The sequence below is a fragment of the Manihot esculenta genome, chromosome 2 (genome assembly GCF_001659605.2).
Source record: "Manihot esculenta cultivar AM560-2 chromosome 2, M.esculenta_v8, whole genome shotgun sequence".
NCBI classification, from domain to species: domain Eukaryota; kingdom Viridiplantae; phylum Streptophyta; class Magnoliopsida; order Malpighiales; family Euphorbiaceae; genus Manihot; species Manihot esculenta.
The window spans coordinates 7,246,322-7,266,775 of NC_035162.2; the positions used below are offsets into that span (position 1 = coordinate 7,246,322).

The 20,454-nt window shown below is 35.2% G+C and overlaps 4 protein-coding genes across 11 annotated transcripts; all 4 read left to right on the top strand.

Annotated features, from left to right (window-relative positions):
- Nucleotides 1-1,103: 1,103 nt before the first annotated feature.
- On the top strand, nucleotides 1,104-3,708 carry LOC110606438 (F-box protein At5g49610). The gene is made up of 3 exons (XM_021745242.2): nucleotides 1,104-1,196; nucleotides 2,150-2,279; nucleotides 2,408-3,708. Exons 2-3 carry the CDS (start codon nucleotides 2,154-2,156, stop codon nucleotides 3,500-3,502), a joined length of 1,221 nt encoding a protein of 406 aa, XP_021600934.1. The 5' UTR covers nucleotides 1,104-1,196; nucleotides 2,150-2,153; the 3' UTR covers nucleotides 3,503-3,708.
- A 204-nt stretch (nucleotides 3,709-3,912) lies between these two features.
- Nucleotides 3,913-7,854, top strand: LOC110606401 (proline-rich receptor-like protein kinase PERK4). 6 transcript variants are annotated; one of them, XM_021745213.2, is made up of 10 exons: nucleotides 3,914-4,379; nucleotides 4,591-4,889; nucleotides 5,127-5,192; nucleotides 5,390-5,926; nucleotides 5,995-6,081; nucleotides 6,182-6,252; nucleotides 6,351-6,427; nucleotides 6,609-6,753; nucleotides 6,857-7,018; nucleotides 7,114-7,854. In XM_021745213.2, the coding sequence occupies exons 2-10, from the start codon at nucleotides 4,718-4,720 to the stop codon at nucleotides 7,354-7,356; spliced, it is 1,560 nt and encodes a 519-aa protein (XP_021600905.1). In that variant the 5' UTR covers nucleotides 3,914-4,379; nucleotides 4,591-4,717; the 3' UTR covers nucleotides 7,357-7,854. The 6 variants fall into 6 exon arrangements, with proteins under 6 accessions (XP_021600912.1, XP_021600905.1, XP_021600926.1 ...); XM_021745220.2 differs by lacking the exon at nucleotides 4,591-4,889 and having other exon boundaries at nucleotides 3,913-4,154; nucleotides 5,127-5,199; XM_021745234.2 differs by lacking the exon at nucleotides 4,591-4,889 and having other exon boundaries at nucleotides 3,916-4,154.
- A 1,416-nt stretch (nucleotides 7,855-9,270) lies between these two features.
- Nucleotides 9,271-14,447, top strand: LOC110606289 (U1 small nuclear ribonucleoprotein 70 kDa). 2 transcript variants are annotated; one of them, XM_043954074.1, is made up of 11 exons: nucleotides 9,281-9,511; nucleotides 9,700-9,814; nucleotides 9,907-9,986; nucleotides 10,402-10,462; nucleotides 10,554-10,629; nucleotides 10,728-10,792; nucleotides 10,890-10,952; nucleotides 12,247-12,328; nucleotides 12,412-12,574; nucleotides 13,030-13,101; nucleotides 13,443-14,447. In XM_043954074.1, exons 3-11 carry the CDS (start codon nucleotides 9,955-9,957, stop codon nucleotides 14,146-14,148), a joined length of 1,320 nt encoding a protein of 439 aa, XP_043810009.1. In that variant the 5' UTR covers nucleotides 9,281-9,511; nucleotides 9,700-9,814; nucleotides 9,907-9,954; the 3' UTR covers nucleotides 14,149-14,447. The 2 variants fall into 2 exon arrangements, with proteins under 2 accessions (XP_021600731.1, XP_043810009.1); XM_021745039.2 differs by lacking the exon at nucleotides 10,402-10,462 and having other exon boundaries at nucleotides 9,271-9,511.
- A 2,331-nt stretch (nucleotides 14,448-16,778) lies between these two features.
- Nucleotides 16,779-20,075, top strand: LOC110608449 (sulfite exporter TauE/SafE family protein 3). 2 transcript variants are annotated; one of them, XM_021747668.2, is made up of 12 exons: nucleotides 16,779-17,275; nucleotides 17,365-17,524; nucleotides 17,613-17,813; nucleotides 17,935-17,999; nucleotides 18,091-18,130; nucleotides 18,447-18,511; nucleotides 18,588-18,674; nucleotides 18,825-18,875; nucleotides 19,067-19,288; nucleotides 19,357-19,450; nucleotides 19,522-19,662; nucleotides 19,828-20,075. In XM_021747668.2, exons 1-12 carry the CDS (start codon nucleotides 17,057-17,059, stop codon nucleotides 19,905-19,907), a joined length of 1,425 nt encoding a protein of 474 aa, XP_021603360.1. In that variant the 5' UTR covers nucleotides 16,779-17,056; the 3' UTR covers nucleotides 19,908-20,075. The 2 variants fall into 2 exon arrangements, with proteins under 2 accessions (XP_021603360.1, XP_043809319.1); XM_043953384.1 differs by having other exon boundaries at nucleotides 19,067-19,238.
- Nucleotides 20,076-20,454: the final 379 nt, after the last annotated feature.

Consider the following 20,454-nt stretch of genomic DNA (forward strand, 5'->3'; position numbering starts at 1 on the left):
TTTAATTGAATCAAATAATTTACTTCCTCATAATCAAAAGAACACCTGACTTTCTAGTGAAGAAATATTGATAATTAAATAAATAAAACTTTAATATTTTTTAAAAATTTTAAATTTTTTAATTGAATTATCTCAATCAAATAATAATTAAATATATATTTCAAAAACTTTATTAAAGTATATAAAATTAAATAAATTTAAATTTGAATATGTAAATATTAATTGAATTTGAGATAATACACATTGAGGTGCTTTAACAGTTGCCAATTTACGCCTTATTCTACGCGTGCCAAACTTAGTTCACGCTATATTTAATATTTGAAAAAAATGTTAATAACAGTCATTTAATTACTATTATTTTTTTTAAAAAAAAAAAAACCTTTATCCGATAAAACACTATGAAAATACTCTTATCTCCCAAATCATTAGGGCTGAGCAGAATCCGGTTCAAACCGAAAAAACCGACCGAACCGAATCGATTTGAAAATTTGGTTCGGTTTTTTATACATTTCGGTTCGGTTCGGTTTTAAATTTCAAAAATTTCGGTTATTTCGGTTCGGTTCGGTTTTGATCAGAAAAAAACCGAAAAAACCGAACCGAACCGATTTGGGATAATAATATATTTTTTCAATAATATAGAGAAATTAAATTATATTAAAATTAAAATATTTTAATTAAATTTTAAAATACTAAAAATAAAGAGTAAAAAATTAAAAAAATATTAAAAATCGAAACCGATCAAACCGAACTGAACCGAACCGAATCAGACCGGTTCGGTTCGATTCGGTTTCTGACCAAAATCGGTTCGGTTCGGTTTTCATAAAAACTAAAATTTCGGTTTTCGGTTTATTCGGTTCGGTTCGGTTTTGAACCGAACCGACCGAATGCTCACCCCTACAAATCATCTGTTTCATATAATAGATAATTTTTTAATATTATAATTTATTTTGTTAACTTTTTAATATATTACTATGCATAAAAAATTACTACAAAATACAATATAATAAATTTTTGTTATTGTTACAATCCCACGCACGTGTTTTTTGTTTATAAATAGGCGTTTCTTGCACCACAATCCACCTCGTACTTATATGGTTCTTCTTCCGCACTCTGCAACCGTCGACTCCTCTCTCTTTCTCTCCAAGTCTTTGTAGTGTTCAATCATTGCTTCGCCTAGCTTTGTTTCAAGTCCAAAGGTTCTCTTCTTTCTCTTATGCCTGCATTATCGTTCTTTGAATCCACTTTCTTTCTTTTTCTCCCCTGAATCTTGAGTTTTCTTTTCTTTTCTTTTTTATCCTCTTCCATTCTTTAGGAGTTGAATGTGAAATCTTTTATCGCTTTGTTTGTGTTTGCGTTAATGTTTCGATGGAATTTTTTTTCCTATTTTGACCCACCAGAGGAAGGAATGAAATGAGAACAAGTATAGCGATTTTGTTGTGAACACTGAAAAGTGTTTTACTGTCTACTGATAAATAATAAAGCATAAACATTGTCCTATGCTTGCAAATTTGAACTTGTTATCGCCCCTTTATTTGTTTCCATTTTTTTTAGAGGTTTTTCTTGGCTTGATCAAAGGATGAGAAAAGTAATTGCGTTTATGCTTTTATAATTATGTAACACAAAATCAAGAATCTCTGATTTTTCGTTTTTGTCTGATTTTATTTGCTTATCTTAATTTATTAGTTTTCTTTCTTTAATTATTATCTATAGTTTCTTGAATTAAATCTAAAATTACTTTCTTGTAGAACACGTTCTTTACCCAGAAGAAAGGGGGTGATTGTTTTAACAAGACTTGAGCTTTATTTTCCCTTTTGTGGGTTCAGATTGTGGGGTTTATTTTCCCACAATTATGGATCGCCTATCAGAGCCCTGACCTTGTTTACTATGAGAGTTTTCGTAGAACCATTGTAATTTGTAGGATTTGTAAGAAAAATCGGATACTTTTTTTTGAATAATGGTTTTTTTGACAACAACAAAATGTTCATGAGGTTCTTTTGCACCTGGAGCTTCAAAAAAGAAAAAAAAAACTGCAGCTAGTGTTATAACCCATTTCTTTGCTTCGTTCCCTTTCTAATGTTATTACACATTTGAATCATATGCATACGTATTTTTTCTTTCCCTGAAACTGATTAGTTCATCTTCATTGTAGGACAATGGCCGTTGCTGAGTATGAAGATCTGGAAGAAATCGATGATGACCTTGAAGAAGATGTATCTTCACCTAGCATGAAACAGCTGATGAGTATGCCATTGTCCAACTTCGATGCCAAGGAAAGATATGTATGTTCTGGAATTTTTATCACTATAAATTCTATAAATTTTGCAAACTGAGATGCTATATCGATGATAATGAGTAAGGATTGATAATTGGTATTTTGCAAAGACGATTAAAATATGTTGCTAATCAGATTGCTGACCGAATTCCGGAAGACTATGCTACATTTCCTAAGCACATAAAGCTGATGGAGAACACTGGGATTGGAGATGTTGTAAGGGAGCAAGCTCTTGCTTTCCTCCCAGCCAAGTCACTGTGCAGGTTCAAGACCGTTTCAAAAGAGTGGGATCAGTGGATAAACAATCCATTTTTTGTCCACATTCAAACTACTCAATTCAAGAGCGTTTCTGGTCTATTTTGTCAGCTCCCTGGTGAAAGTCCTTCCTTCATCTCACTTGATACAACTGCTTTTGGTGTTCCTAATGCAGGCCTCAGTTTCTTGCCTGAACCTGTCGACATCAGAACCACTTGCAATGGTTTGATTTGCTGCCAAGGCCGTGGTGAAAATCAAGCCTATTACGTTTGCAATCCTGTAAACAAAGGATGGTGGATGCTTCCCAAGCCAAAGTTGTATCACGGACGCCAAACAGCCATAGCATTAGCCTTCGAACCTGCCATATTCAACTTTAATGCAAATTATGAGCTCATCTGTGTGATCAAAATGCCTGATACTTGTGTTCTGTATTTTGAGATATACTCCTCAAGAACAGACTCTTGGAGAATCAGTGAAACAGTATGCTTTGAATTGGATGCTTTGGCATTGAATGGTGATGGATTCTACATGAAGGGATATGCCTATTGGGAAACACAATGTGATGCAATTTTGGCATTTGATGTTAAGTATGAAAGTTATGGGATGTTAAGTCTCCCACCTGGCAGTGGACCAAATGGTGCTTTGACAGAGATGCGAGGGAATTTGTACTACCTTATGCCTCGCAAACAAGATGCATGCTCAATTGAAGTATATGGGGATATAAACATGAGCCTGAAGCATGTGATTCCACTTGATCCTAAAGATATGGGGAATATGGATGGGTTGTGCAGGGCTTTGTCTTTTGTGAATGATGACACATTTATCCTTGAGCTAGAGAGGAAGATTATTGCTTACAATGCAACATCACATAAGGTGGAATGCCTGAGAAATGCAAGCGATTATAAAGGATTTGCAAAGTATCTACCATATGTGAACAGCCTTGTAACTGTTTCCCACCCTGTGCCTAGCATTTGAGAAGAGCCTCATATCTGCCACGTGTGTATAACTTTTCTTTTTGGTACCATAAGACATTTTTTCAATTTACTCTCTTTGAGAAAATTGCTGATTTCTTGATATAAAGTTTTTGGCTGTTCAAATTCAAAATTCATTGAACTTGTAATCTCTTTATTACTTGTGATTCTGAAGCAACAATCAAATGATATGAATTGGTTTTGTATTGATCTGCTATCCTTTTCTTTATTCTATTCAGTGATTAAAAAAGGCAGTGTACATAAATAAGTTTTTAATTTTATAATCTTTAGTGAATTGAGTTTATATTTATTTATATATATAAACAACAATCCCTATTTTGGATGTGTGTGATAGGTCATGAAATACTTAGGTTTGAGCTGGATATACAAGTTTTGCTACAAGTGTGAAAAAGTGAAAAGAAGCCTCAACCCATCAACAGATTCTGGCCATTCATTTTCAATAGGTGAAAAAGCACAAGAAATGGTAAAAAGGAGTAACTGACTCAAAAACTATTCAAGGGAAGCTAAGACAAGAGGTTGAGAAGAAGAGAGAGAAAAAGAAAAAAGAAAGAGAGAGAGAATTGCTTCCATTCCATCCCTCCTTCGTAGGAAGCTGAAGGGAATGACAACAGCACCAACTTCCAATTTCTAGAATGGTAATTTGCCATGCAACACTTTTTTCCTTCTAATTTCTTTGAGATCCCACACATCTTCTTCTTTCTGTTATCTTTTTGAAAAAGAGAAATTTTATTAAAAAAACCGAAATATTAGCATAGATCCAAACTAAACTCAAACATTAGACCCATGCACTCAGCCTAAGATAAATCATGCTAAGAAAACCCGGCACTGGAAATACATCAGGAAAGTCACCATTCTTTCAGGTATCAATCCCTTCCTCGATATTATCTAGCATTCTCTATCGACTTTCAGCTCATAGGCAATAGGATCCTTTAATGGAAAATGGTAGCATAAACTAATGATGGTGCCTTTTCAGGGACAAAGCGATAAAAATATATAAGAATTTAGAATTTTCTTTTGATGTTCCTTGCTATAACTAGTTTGATTCTGATAATATATTGTGATTATTTCCAGAGGCACCCAAATCTAGAGACCAGCAGTTAGGGGAGAGGTGGAGTTTTCCGGCTGGTTCTTAAATTGTGTGTTTCCATGCAAATAACTTTTTTGACTAGCCGGAAGTTCTTCATGAGATAAAGAAAAAATGTCTTCATCCTCTGATACTGCTGCTGCTGCGTCACCAGATTCTGCCTCTCCACCTTCAACATCAAACTCATCGTCTTCGTCGCCGCCAGCACCACCTCCGAAATCATCCAAATCAGATTCTCCTTCGCCACCTCCTCCACCGTCTGACGCACCAGCGCTTTCACCAAAAAGTTCGTCTTCACACCGATCCCCTCCACCACCATCTCATAATAGAACGCACAGCAAAGCTTCGCCATCTCCACCACCACATAAATCATTATCACCATCACACAAATCATCATCATCTTCTTCTTCTTCGTCTTCATCTTCTTCAGATGACAGCAGCATAAGTCAAAATCAGCTAAAAATTGTAGTTGGAGTATCCGTAGGGATTGGGTTATTGATTGCTCTTCTGATCATCTGTGCAGCAACTTTGTGCAGGAGGAAGAAGAGAAAGGATGAGCCTATGCATTATTACGGAAACTATAAGGGAGGTAATAGGTGCTGGATCATATGCTCGACTCTAAAACACAAACACATGCATCTTTTCTTTCAATTTTTCATTTAACTCGTTTGAAAAAACATTTTTTTAAAATTATATTCATTTTTTTATTAGTTTTGGGATTTCAATTGGAAAATTTTCTGCTTTAGTTATGGAATTAAATTGGATGCGTCCTTGATTCATGCACAGGCAGTGCTAAATATTACCAAAGCCCAGTTCACCAAAACTGGCAGAGTGATCCCCCTAGATCAGAGCACATCATGAAGCTATCTCAATCACCAGGCGCTGGCTGGCATGGACCTCCTCCTCCTCCTCCTCACCAGATGATGATGACCGAGGACATGATGAGTAGCAATTACTCGGGTCCGCACCATCCTCCCTTGCCACCTCCGTCGCCAGATATTGCTCTTGGGTTCAACAAAAGTACCTTCACATACGATGAGCTTGCAGCAGCTACAGGAGGTTTTTCTCAGGCCAATTTGTTGGGTCAGGGTGGATTTGGTTATGTGCACAAGGGTGTCTTGCCTAGTGGAAAGGAAATTGCAGTTAAGAGCCTCAAGTCAGGTAGTGGACAAGGAGAGCGAGAATTCCAGGCTGAAGTTGAGATCATTAGCCGCGTACATCACCGCCATCTTGTATCCCTGGTCGGATATTGTATTGCCGGAGGACAACGGATGTTGGTCTATGAATTTGTTCCCAATAACAACTTGGAACATCACCTCTATGGTAAGCTCTCCAAGTCTTCCATATTATCTATATATATTTTTTAATGGTGTCAAATCTCTTGGTTGCAGGGAAAGGCCTTCCAGTCATGGGCTGGTCAAGAAGGTTGCGTATTGCGTTAGGCTCTGCCAAAGGGCTTGCTTATCTTCATGAAGATTGTAAGAAATTGCCTGCCCTTGCTTCTTTTCTTTTTCTTTCCGAGGGAGAGCGAGGACACGTTTTATGTAATTATGTTCGGTTGTTAAAAATAACGTGCAGGCCATCCTCGGATTATTCATCGCGATATCAAAGCTTCTAATATTCTTCTTGATTGTAACTTTGAAGCCATGGTAATTAGTACTATAACAAAACTGTCGTCTATAAACGATTGTATGGTTTTCTAAAATTTCTTGTAGTGGAAATTTATGGCGTTCCTTTTGCTTTTCAGGTGGCTGATTTTGGATTGGCTAAGCTGTCTTCTGATACACATACTCATGTCTCTACTCGTGTCATGGGTACATTTGGGTAAAACCACAATGAAACATTTATTTTCTATTAATATATGTTTGTGAATATCATAAAAATAAGTTAATTTCCACGGTTTCTAATTCATATTGTAGTGTAAGAACTCCATCCAGTTGGACGTAAGTGATGTTGCTTTAAAACACTGCCCAGAAGAAGGAAGCTGACATGAATTTATATGCAGGTATTTGGCTCCAGAGTACGCATCAAGTGGGAAGTTGACGGAGAAATCAGATGTTTTCTCATTTGGGGTCATGCTTTTGGAACTCATAACTGGAAATAGACCTGTGGATCCTACAAATGCAATGGAAGATAGCTTAGTGGACTGGGTTTGCACTTTAAATATCCTTAATGTTTTTGCTCTATTCAGCAGAACTAAGTTAAAAAATGTGTATATATATACATGCATTGTTTGCACATGCATTGTAACAGGCTCGACCACTTCTAACTCGGTTCTTGGAGGATGGCAACTGCCGAGAGTTGGTCGATTTGCGGTTGGAGAATAACTTCAACCCTGAAGAGATGCAGCGCATGGTTGCCTGTGCTGCTGCCAGCATTCGCCATTCTGGTAGAAAGCGCCCCAAAATGAGTCAGGTAATTCAGTAGTTCAATGCCTTAGTCTTGTATTCAGGAATGTGAATTTATACTACGTTTTAACCATCCTGATGAGATTGAATACTATTAAACAGATTGTACGTTGCCTGGAAGGAGATGTTTCACTGGATGACTTAAGTGAAGGAGCGAAGCCTGGTCAGAGTACTGTGTTCAGTAGTTCGCCTGGCTCAGAATACGGTGCAGAGTCATATAATGCAGATATGAAGAAGTTTAGACAAGTGGCATTATCAAGTCAAGAATTTGAGAGCACTGAACTTGCAACTTCAAGCACCGACTCCAGAGAGATGTCCCCTGCAGGACGGATGAACAATTTATAAGCAGCAGGCAACAACCTATGAGAGCATATATCGAAGGTTTACACAAAGCTTGAAACGCCCAAGTATTGGCCTGTTTGGAGGTCAAGAACAACAAATATTACATCACCATTGATTTAAATTCATTGTTGATTTGGAACTTGTTTTTGCTCAAAGTGTTCAACATAAAAAGTGGGGATTGAAAAATATGGAAACCAAGATCGCAAGCTTTCTGGATCTTTCTGCAGTAATGGAATCGACATGTTTCTTCGTTCATGGTCTGATGAATTGTAGCATTCATAATAGCATGGATTCAAAGTTGAGGAGCAAATTTAGCTTCTACTGTGAGCATGAGTATTGTTTGTGTTATAATTATGTAAAATGTGAGTCCATCACTGCTACGCAATGAATATTAAGTTGTTAAATCCTTTGGGATTATTTTGCTTTTCTCCCTCTTTCTATTTCATTGTAAAACTGTTTCTTCTTGTAGAAACTTTTTCAATGAAACCTTTTTCATCTTCATCCTCTGGTCTTACTATGATGAAATACTAACTTCATTCTTGAGGTGTTTTAGCCAACAACATGCTTGCTAATCTAGCTATTGCCATGGAAGGAAATGGAATATCTTGGGCACTATGGGCCGTCTATGGCTGTCTATATTAAATCTAGAAAATAATTTATATTTTTTATAAAAAATATTTTCTTGTAAAACTTTTTTTTCATAAAAAATATTTTTTAATTTATTTTTTATAATGTTTTAAATATTTCAAATGTCAGAAAATATAGAAAATATTTTTTTGAAAAATATTTTTTTTAAATAAATGGAATTTAAATTTAAATTTAATTAATATTTTCAATATGTACACTTATTATATCGGATTAAAATTCACACTAACAATATTTGTTTTTCTATTCTAGGATTTCGAATTTGAGATATAATACTTATCTTATGTACATTTACCATATGTGATCATTGATTAACATATTCTGTTTATCCTTTTTCCACTAATTTCAGGATAATGTAGGTCTTTTTTTTTCAATTTTTAATAATTAAGAAAACTAATATTCAACCCTAAGAACAATAATTCACTTTCTTAAAACATAATTCGATTTCGATTTTTAAGTTTTTAGTTATCTAATTATATATAATTTTACAACTATATCTATCCCTACTATAATTTTTGTCTACTTTATTTTTTTACATATATTAAAAAAATAATTTTTTATTAATTTTTTAATTATATATATTTTAAATATATTAAATAAATATATTTTGAGAAATTTCTTAAAAATAGATAAAATTAAATAGAATTATAATAGTAAATTTAATATGTTATAATTTAAAAAAATTAAATAATTATTTTAAAATGATAAAAAAATAAATAAAAATTATGAGAGGAAAGAATATTAATAGTTAATAACATTTTAAATAAAACCATTATTACTATTGATTGCAATAATTAAGCAAAACATCATTTTTCTTTAATTATTCAACCTATTTTAAAATTTCTGTTTTTTTTAAATATTAATTAAATTAAAAAAATAATTTATAATATAATTTTAAATTTAATGAAATTTACCGTTTAATTTCTACTATTTTAATAAAAATAATTTAATTTTTAAAATTTTATTTTATTAATAAAATAATTTTTTTAATTTACTGTTAAATTATAATAATTTTTATTTTTATTTTTATTTTTATAATAATTTAATTTTTTAATTTATAATAATTAATTTCTTAAATTAATTTTTTTAATTAACTAATGATAAACTTAATAAAATAGAAGTTCACCTAAATTATTATTATTAAAAAAATAAAATAAAATAGTATATTTTACTAAATCGAAAATGACCTAAATTATATATTTATAAACATCAAATTAAATAAAAGCGTTAAGTAATTTTGGAAGTATCTGATTGGCTTGGCTATTACAAAGGTTCGCGGCTAATACTGGAGCACAAAAGCTTCGATCCAAGTACAAACCCAAATCGATGCATCTCATCTCCTGGAGCTGATCTTCCCAGCTAATCCATTATCGCTAAATAACACAAACCCTAGCGCACTTCCGATCTCATCGCCATGGGTGACTACAACGATGCCTTCATGCGCAACCAAAACGCCGCCGTTCGTGGCACCACCAAGGGCCAGAACCGCGCCAATGTTCTCCAGCTCAAACTGGTATGTGCCTTAATGTTTTATCTTTCTATATATCGATTTGTTTGTGGAACCCTAGATTTCAGCGAAGGTGTATACTGCCTATATATCGATTTGTTTGCGGTTCTTAAATTTAATGTGGATGGCGCCTGTTTGCGACTGATGATCGGGAAAATCGTATGGAATTGAATTCAATTTTCTTTGTTTTGCAGATTGGCCAAAGCCATCCAACTGGTTTAACAGCTAATCTGTTGAAGCTATTTGAGCCTCGACCTCCCCTGGAGTATAAACCCCCTCCAGAGAAGAGAAAATGTCCACCGTATACTGGTATAACTTTTATTTTGTTTCGTATATAACTGGAAGCTTTTCCTTTTCACTGATGTTTATCAAATTCTAATTCATTTATGTTGTTCATTTAGGCATGGGGCAGTTTGTGAGTCAGTTTGCTGAGCCTGGGGATCCTGAGTATGCTCCACCTGTCCAGAAAGCTGAAACTCCTGTAGGTTTTCATTTGCCAGAGGATTTCACTTCTTTAATGCTTATTCCAATATATATTCCTCAGTTTTTCTTTCAGTTGGTGAATGTAACCTGTGGTTTGTGAATCTTAACCTTTATTATTTTTTTAATGTTTGTTTTACTTTCAATTCTTTTTGTTTTGCCGAAGCAAAATGTATGTTTGTAATTTTTTGGGGCATAAACTTGACAGTTATGGCATGGTGGTGGGAAGAGGGAAATAATGAATAGCCAGACCCCACCTGTTAATTTCACTATGCACATAACACTTAAAAGTCATTCTGATAGTGCATTTCTATATTATTCTCAAGCACACATATACACTATAGATATCAGTCAGTATATATTTGATCATATAAAAAAGGAGTTGAGCTTCACTCAGAATATATTCTACTTTGCAGATCATATCTTCAAGTTAGGGAGTGTATTTTGACACCTGCTGTATTTGCCTTTTCCAATTTGGCACTTCTCTTTCTCTTTCTCTCTCTCTAATTCATTTAGGATAGCCCAGCTTTTTGTTTCATCAAATTTATTTATTTTTTAATGGATCCAGGCACAGAAAAGGGCTAGAATTCACAAATTACGACTTGAGAAAGGTGCAGAGAAGGCTGCTGAGGAGCTTCAGAAATGTAAGATTGCCTTAATTCTTATTATTTATAGAAAATTAGAAATAGTTATTTGATTTATGCCAGAGTGTAATATTCTTTTATCCTTGTTGGTCATGCAGATGATCCAATTAGCGACCCGAATATTTCAGGAGATCCATACAAGACATTGTTTGTCGCTAGGCTTGTAAGTGCTATTGTCCCCATCTCAATCAATTTTCAGGTGTAGAAAAAATATTATGTTGGAATGACATTTAATATTTATATGTATTATCTTCTTGCAGAGTTATGAGACAACTGAGAGTAGAATTAAAAGGGAGTTTGAGTCTTATGGACCAATAAAACGGGTAGGTTTTTTCAAGTATGCCCAAGCAGATTTGGTAAGAGGTCATGCAGTGATACTTTTCAGAAATTAACCTTTTTTTTTTCTTTTTCCAAACTATGGCTTTTTGAAAATCTGAAAGTTCATGCATTATGTTCTCATTTATTTGAACTTAATAAAAGATTTTCAGGACATCAAAGTTTCTCCCAATCATCTAGCTGTATTTTGCTAATATTCCTTTGTTGTGCCTAAGATAATTCAGCAATAAAGCTTTGCTGCTTTTAAAAAGCCCTTTTAGCCAAACCTAAATTCAGTAGAGTATCACAGTTGCAACAGTTCTGTGTTTTTGGTAAGTATAATTAGTCGTTCACAGTGCTTCTTCAGCATCTATATGTAAGGGAGAACGTCGAGCATCTACCTATCATGTAGTGTCATTGAACTATTGGAATATGCAAATAATAGCACAGATATCACTGCCTATATACCAGTACAGGCATTGGTTTGTTCTGCTTATCCTTTGATTACTCTGCTTATATGTAGTTTGGTTTAGAAATCATCATCAGATGTGGGGGGTTGTTACGTTTCTAGGTACTGTTTTTAGTATTAAGATTCTTCATGTTAAGAGATCCTGGTAAGGGGGGCTGTTCACTTTGTTCTGTTCCATGAATAGACAATTTTCTTATCCTTTCCCTTATCTTCCAATTCCAATGATGTTCTTCATCCTGCCAGCAAAGCTAATAAATTAAGTTGAGCAGAACTGTGATGTACTGTGCCATTTGGCCTTATTTTCGAGCGACCAAAGGAGATGGGCATCTGTTCTTTTCCCTGCAATGGGTAAAACACGTTGGGAGTATTAGCATCTCTTTCTCTTTATTGAAGTTTTTTGTAATGCATTTCCTTGGTACTAAAAATTTTATTTTTTGGCTTCAAAGGCTATCAAAACATATCAGCAGTTGAGAAGATGTCCTGGTATTTGATTTTTTTATGTATAAGTATATTTTATTCATTGAAACATTTGTTCCCTGGTAAGGGGATGTTAGTCTGTTCAAGAATTGGTATATTTGCCATGAAATATCAGTGTTTTCTGCAACTCTAGCACTGGTGGCGATGCATCTCGCAATTGGAAGCCCTGTGATTAAAAGGTGAGCACGGCTAATGAGGCATATTGCCTGTCTGCCGTGCCATTTGGGTTTTACTATTTTATACGTGAGAGTTATCACTCATTTCTATAAAAATGATTAGCAAATATTGTGGTATCATTCATAAAATAGCTCACCCATAAATGCACTTTATTAATTCTTCTGGTTTGAGCTTTGCAGGTCCGACTGATAACTGATACAGTGACGAATAAACCTAAAGGCTATGCTTTCATTGAATATGTGCATACTCGAGACATGAAAGGTTGGATTCTATAAACAGGGCGCTTTGTGTGTGTTGATATACTTTGTCGTGTTTCCTTAACCAGTAATTTTATGCATTTCCAGCTGCATATAAGCAAGCTGATGGGAGGAAGATTGATGGCAGAAGGGTACTTGTGGATGTTGAGCGTGGTAGAACTGTTCCAAATTGGCGGCCTCGCAGACTAGGTGGTGGACTTGGAACTACACGGGTGGGGGGTGAAGAAGTTAATCAGAGGCACTCTGGGAGGTAATTACTCTTATCCACAGCACTTTTCACATATGGTTGCATGCTTAAACTCCAATGAGTTGTGGACAATCATTTTTTTTTTCTGCTGGTGCCTTTCTTACCTGGACACGTTAAATATCATTTGAAAAATAACTGCTACATAATCATTTTTTTTTTCTGCTGGTATCGTTCTTACCTGAAAGCGGTAACTATCATAAAAAGTTTTTGACTGCAAAGGGTGTTTGATCTATACATGTGTATGAGATGGATACATATATACATTATTTATTCTTTTGTTTTAATGCTGTTTGACCACTTTTAATGAGCTCAACAGTGGCTAGCTACTGATCACAAGTTATTCAATTGTATAAATGTTAAGATTGAAATACATAATATGAAATGACAATGCACGTTTGGCTTGGAATTTGATGCATAGTAACCCTGTGAAAATCTAACACTCTTTTAACTTTCATCAGAGAGCTACAACAATCAGGAAGATCATCCCTATCTGAGGAGCCAAGGGTGCGAGAAGATCGTCATGGTGAACGGTAAGTTTTTCATCTGCCCCCTACACCCCCCCCTTACAGCCACATTCCCGAGGTGATATCCCTCTGTTTGCTATACTTATTACTCATTTATTTGAATGGTGAATAGCTTACAGAAGTCTATGCTATGAGACTCATATTTCAGCACAAGTTTTTCCTGTAGTTTGTTCTAGCAGTTAGATTAGCATTCTGTCTTCACCTGCTCGCATCATTGTGTTTCTACTTAGAAAAATAAATTTGCTAAGTCTTTATTTTTTGGTATTTTCATCAGTATGTGTGTTGTATATTTTATTGTTATATGTCACGTCGCATATGTTATTGATATGTTGCTGTATGTATCTTAGGGATAGGGAAAAATCTCGTGAAAGAGGAGGAAGAGAGAGAGAAAGGGAACGGGAGAGATCTCATGAGCGCTCCCATGAAAAGTCTAGGGATCGAGACCATAGAGAAGATAGACATCACAAAGATCGTGACAGGGAGAAGGACCGGGAGAGGGAGAGAGAACGTGGACGAGACAAGGATCGTGACCGAGACCGTGCACGTGATCGTGATCGAGGCCGGGACCGTGGTCGTGATTATGATCGTGACCGTGACAAAGACCGTAGTAGGGATCATGATCGTGATCGCCATCGTGAGAGGGATTATGAAGTTGGTGACATTGATCGTGGGCATTCCCGTGATAGAGACTCTGATTATGACCGTGTTGACTCAAAACATGAGAGGGGTCGCCATGTTGACGGGGACTATGATCATGCTGAGCTAGAGGATAACATTGGTTGGTATGAAAAACCCGAGCAGGGGTATAGGAGGCCAGATGCGGAGCATGATCGGCGCTATGGTCATTATGAAGATCACCGAAGTAGGGGGCAATATGATCATGTGGAAGTTCAAGGTGACCATGACCACTATGATCAATATCCTGACCGTGGTCATGATCGTTATGATCGAATGGATGATGATGATTATAATCGTGAAGCATCTGAATCACATGAAAGAGAGCATGAATATCGGCGCTCAGAGAGGTCACTTTCCAGGGACTACGATAACTGAAAGTGCAAGTTTGCTGTAACCTGCTGTTGTGCTTTACCTGTAAGGTCGCCAAGGATAGTAGAAGCCCTCTTTGCTTTATTGCTCTTTGCCTTTTTCTGCGTGATGTGGTTTGAATTATATGAATGAGTTTAGCTGCGTGTTTGTTCAGAAGCCAAAGTGGTTTGTGGTTTCAGCTTTAAATATTGCTACTGGACTTCCATTTTATGTTCAAGTTAATAGGATTCAAGGGTATTTTAATTTTTTTGGTGGATTTTTTCCTAAATCTGAAACGACACTGGACATTTGCCTTGCTGCTTGCATTGCTTAGCTTCCTGTTCCCAGATTGCAGTATCATCTTGTGCTGTATTATGATTTAGTCTATTTATTGGTCATCGTGGTAACATAAATGCAAGAATATATTTTGTGCAACATCCCAATGATTGGCCGTAGACTCTGGTTGATTTTAGTTTACAACTAGCTTTTTACAATGTCGTGTATATATGGTTAACGCAATCGGGATACGAGGTCTTCTGTAAACGCAGGTTCCTAAAGCAATTGTTGACAAAGATATCATCTTGCACCGTGCATGTTACAGAGACCCAACCTCCGCTTTCCCTTTTGTCCAAATAGTGTAGAAACTACAATCTATGTGGCCACCCATGTTTCATCCTCAATGCCAGTAAATGGGAATGTTAAGCTGCCATCTCGTCTTCACCTAATTGAGTCGATTTATTATGAGCAACATTTTTCTTTTCCGGACCAAAGAAAAGAAAGAGATAATAAATGAAACAATCCCACTTGACGTTCTTAGAGACCAATCTAGTAATAAGCCGCAACTGAAGCATCCTTCACTTCATTAAAAAAAATAAAAAATAAAATTTCCCATATGTGACATGTAATTAGAGGTGAAGACCCTTTTTAGAGAAACAAAAATCTTCATCAATAAATCCAAAACATTCACCGGTGTTGGACATGAGAGTGGAATGATGAAGAAAGAGCCCATGAGTTATGGCGATATCGCAATGCAACCGATGAACCAAGAATCTCCCCTTTGTTTCTGATGAGGTATATTATGTACACATGCGCAGTTGCAAAATTTTAACTCTCATCTGCGCACATTTCACCTTTCAACACTGTTTATTGGGACTGACTGTCTATATTGGAATTTTGTAAAGAGCAACAAAAAAAAAGGTTGGACACCACAAATCCTAATCTAACTACTGAAGCATGGGAAATTCTCAGAATGGTCATTTCACTTTCACAGATCCAAGTGGTCCATGTAAACTGATTGATTGGTTTGATCTACATTCAAAACCAGAAGCAAGGACCCACAATCAATCTGAACCACTAATCGAATCTAACAGGCAACAAATCTACGGCAGAAGTCGGAAAGCATCAAGAAAAGGAGGAATGGATGCTCCGGTGATCCCGTATGCAAGTGAAAGAAGCGGCCAGTAAACATTCAAGAGCTATGAAGTTTCTTAGCCGCGTTCCGTTTACACTTTTGGCTTTTTCTTGCTACTCATACCGTTCAGTCTCTGACACTCTTCTATAACTTTTTTGCTGCTTCTTGGAAATTTCCTACTCTTTTTTTTTCATGTTTATCTTGGCCTTTCATTCCATCCAAATTTGATTAAGAATTAATTTAACCTAATTTAATCGAGTACTTAAAGACATATAATTTATTTTTTGAGTCTTTACTCCCTCAATTTCTTATAACAAAGTTTAACCAAGAATTAGATTTAACATATATTTTAATGAAATTAAAAGTGAGTTATTTAATCATAACAAGCAAATAAATTATATTATTAGCAATTACAATGAAAAATACAATTAAATCATCGCTATTCTATTATTTGAAGACTGACTTATTATATTTATTTAAACTAGGGGACTAAATCTAAAACATCTCTTTATTTATTAAAGTTAATTTTGGAATCTCCTTGCATTTGGCGATTTGCCTCTTGATGAATGGCATTCACAGTCTTCAGATTTTAACACTTAATTTCAAATTAATAAGGGTTGTTAAAGTGAATTTGTAGTGATATAAGCCATGAAGCTTCCACCATAACATCAATAGAGAACAGGAAGTAGTTAGCTGTTGTTGGGCTAAAATCATTTATCAACATTGGAGTTCCAGTGAAGATTCAATTTTATTTTATTTTATTTTTTACATAAATAAGATCAACAGTCTGTTTTATAATTCTAGTTTTCAATACAAAATTGAACAAGGAATCAATTATTGTGGCGTAACATCTATAAATCATTTAATAATTTTATTGTAGATTTTGTGATGCATAAAATCATAGAAATAACAACAGTGGTATTAGACATGCACCATTAAAATCCTGAGAATCAGTCTAATAAGAAGATAATAGATATTAACAATTAGTTTAAAATTCAATTTCACACTAATATATATAAAAACTCTAAAATAGTTAAATAATTTTCAAAAATATCATTATCTTACTAATTATTCAATTGCTCTGTCACTTAATAGAGTAAAATTGTTAATTTAAAATCAGACTTTTAGAGATATATTCGTATAATTTTTTAATTACCTCAAAATAATTAATTTAAATTATTTAATAATTTTCAAAGTTAGCTAATATATATGCTTCAGGATTCTCATACGCCCACGATGTGTGACGTTGCACAACCAGTGGAAGAGAGAAAACAAGAAAGAGAATTATATATATGTAGACCCTGGCTGGGGAGGTACTCTTCAGTTGAGTACGCTCTTTATTTTTTGCATGTTTTTCTCAGCTCTTCAGCTAGCTTTTGCTATTGTTCAGACCACACACACAGCGAGAGAGAGAGAGAGAGAGGCAAGCTAATCCCAAGAGCAAACAATTACAGTGAAAGCCATCATTGCAAGTCATAAAACCACTTCGTTTCCTAATTCTTTCAACGCTCTCAGAGGCCCAAGATGGAGCTCAGTAAGCTTCAGAGAGCTTCAACAATAGCAGCATTAGTGTTATTCCTTGGTATAGTCATGATGAGCAGTTTCACTAGTGCAGAAAGGCTACTAAAAGAGCGAAAATCACAAGATTTGCTTGACAAAGAAATAAGCAAGCCTGGTTTTCTAGTGCGAATGTCTCATTTTCTCTGGCAGAGTGACAAGACTTCTTATGAGCCTGTTTGGCCTGTGAGTTCATTATTATCTTGTATTGATTATCTGAAACAAGTTGTTATTGTCGTCTAATGTTTTTTTAAATTTGTTGGTTGCCTGAACAGGAGATGGAGTTTGGTTGGAAGATCGTGGTAGGAACAATAGTTGGATTCTTCGGTGCAGCATTGGGTAGCGTTGGTGGAGTTGGAGGTGGTGGAATTTTTGTGCCAATGCTTGCCTTGATCATTGGTTTTGATCCCAAGTCTTCCACTGCCATTTCAAAGTGTATCAACTTCTATCAAATCAAACTTACTTGAATTATTTAGCTATTGAATTTTCACTTGTGTAAAGAGTGGTGATTTCTCGATTGCAGGTATGATAATGGGTGCTGCAGGATCAACAGTGTATTACAATCTGAGACTCAGGCACCCAACACTGGACATGCCCCTCATAGACTATGATCTGGCTTTGCTTTTTCAACCTATGCTTATGCTTGGAATCAGCATTGGAGTAGCTTTCAATGTCATGTTTGCTGATTGGATGGTTACTGTTCTGCTTATTATTCTCTTCATAGGTAGAATCATATCAGTCAAGACATTTCCTGAACAATCTGTTTTCTTACTGAACAAAAGAGACTTGTGAATTAGGACAAAATGAAGAATACATCATGATCAATCTCTCTGAACTCATGGCAGGTACATCAGCTAAAGCTTTATTCAAAGGCATAGATACATGGAAAAAAGAGACAATGATGAAAAAGGTAAAAGTTCTCCACTTGCTCATTCCTGAGTTTTTGGTGATCTGTTCTATATTTGCTTGCTTATTGGCTGGAGATTCCGGTTGACATTCAGGAAGCAGCCAAGCAATTGGAATCAGAGTCCAAACCAGGTGGTGAGTGTCCATGATACTTCCTCTCAGAATAGCTTTCTTTAAATTTACAATGAGAAATTAACGGACATGATTCAAAAATCTAGTATACAAGCCTTTTAAGCAGCATCTTTTGGCCTGCTGCAGAACCCAGTTCAAAAATCCGTCAATAGATATATTTGAATCAGAATTCAACATTTCATATCTGGGAAATTTTGTGAGATTGACTGATCTGTTATTAACCAAAAAATCCTCCTAATCAAAAAGTTCATAAAATATCAAGGACTTGCTTTCATTATCCTGAATATAAGTTTTTGTTAACTCAATCAACAATTTGCAGATGGTGAGGGAGAAGATTACAAACCCCTGCCAAGCGGTCCAGCTGCAATCCCAGATGACGATAACGTGAGTCCAAGAAAATTGCTTGTATACTTTGTTTCAGCAAGTCATAATCACAGTTGTTTCTCATTGCTTTATCCAGGTCCACATATTGCAAAATATTTACTGGAAAGAGGCAGCACTTCTGGCGTATGTATGGCTGGGCTTTCTTGCTGTTCAAATTGTTAAAGTAAGCTATATATTACTCGACATTCCGTTTTTTTTTCCCCCTCAGCTGTTTAAATTTTTCTTCATTTGTCTGAATTAAGACTTACAGAACCTGAAGCAAGAAGCATACAAGCTTACTGATCATGTTGTTTTTATGTGCATCTCTTTGCAGTCCTACGTTAAAACGTGCTCCACCACGTACTGGATTCTGAATGCCTTGCAGGTAAATTCTGAAACCTCATACCAACATTTCTTGTCAAGAAACCAAAATTAGACATAGTTCAATGATGATGTTTTCTGAAACCGTATAGCAGCAGACTTCTCTTATCACTTTCAGTTCTTAAGATCATAAACTGAGACAGAAGATTCTAGTGTAACTGCAAGAGTTCAACATAACAGTTTAATACTGAACAGGTACCAATTGCTGCCTCAGTTACAATTTTTGAAGCCATATGCTTGCGCAAAGGAACCAGGGTGATAGCATCCAAAGGAAAAGAAGCTACAAACTGGAAATTTCTTCAGATATTGCTTTACTGTTCATGTGGGATAGTGGCAGGAATGGTGGGTGGACTACTTGGACTTGGAGGTGGCTTCATCTTAGGACCTCTTTTCCTTGAACTAGGAATTCCTCCTCAGGTACATTAACTTCTTAAAAAATTAAACATGTCACAGAAACATTACCAGTTCTGGTTCCTCGTTGTCAGGTGGCAAGTGCAACGTCAACCTTTGCAATGGTATTCTCATCTTCAATGTCAGTTGTACAATACTACCTTCTCAACCGGTTTCCAGTCCCATATGGTAAGTGAAAGTGATAAGAGGATTACATTACTTATTCTGAAAACAAACTCAAACTGACCTTGTTGCTGCAGCTTCTTATTTTGTTTTGGTTGCAACAATTGCTGCCTTTGCCGGTCAGCACGTAGTCAGGAAGATTATTGCTCTTCTTGGAAGAACATCAATCATCATCTTCATATTGGCTCTGACAATTTTTGTGAGCGCAATCAGCTTAGGTATAAGTCTTATTTTTCCATTTTTGAAGAGAATATATTGATGCATTTTTACATCCCACAGCTTCAGCAGATGGCTTAGCCTGTTAATCTTCAGAGCAAGAGGGCTCGATCAGTGAGCTATTACGCATGTGGTAGCTAAGCTTTGCTTCTGTTGTGATGGTGCAGGTGGAGTGGGGATAGCAGACATGGTTGAGAAGCTGGAGAATAAAGAGTACATGGGATTTCAGAATCTTTGTTACCATTAATGAGGTTCAATTGTGTCAGAATAGCAGAGCAAGTTTCTGAGAAGAAGAATTGATTCCATAGTCTTCAATTTTTCCATTTATTTTTTCAAGTAAAGATTGAACATTTCTAGCTGAGCTATTCTTCATGTTCTTCTCTTGCATCCTATTAGTAATGTTTATTCTACAATACTTTTTGCACTTTTCATGCCTCCAGGCTTTCTGGCATAAAATACAAAAATATTGTATGAATTTATTATTTATTTATAACTACAATCAATATTCAATGAAAATTCTTATATACGGGGAGTGGCTTTATATCTACCCAATAGATTTTTTAATTTAAATTTAAATATAATACTGTCACGATTCTCAATGAAAATATTTATACATAGTTTATTATTGCTTATACACAGTTCACCATCCCACACGGATTACAAAAAATCTAAATTCTATATAATAGTTAGATATTAAAATTATTAATTAATTTAAATTAATTAAGTGAATTTAAAAATTATTTGAATCAGTTTGAATCCAACCGTGTTTATTTCATTATTCTATAATTTTTATT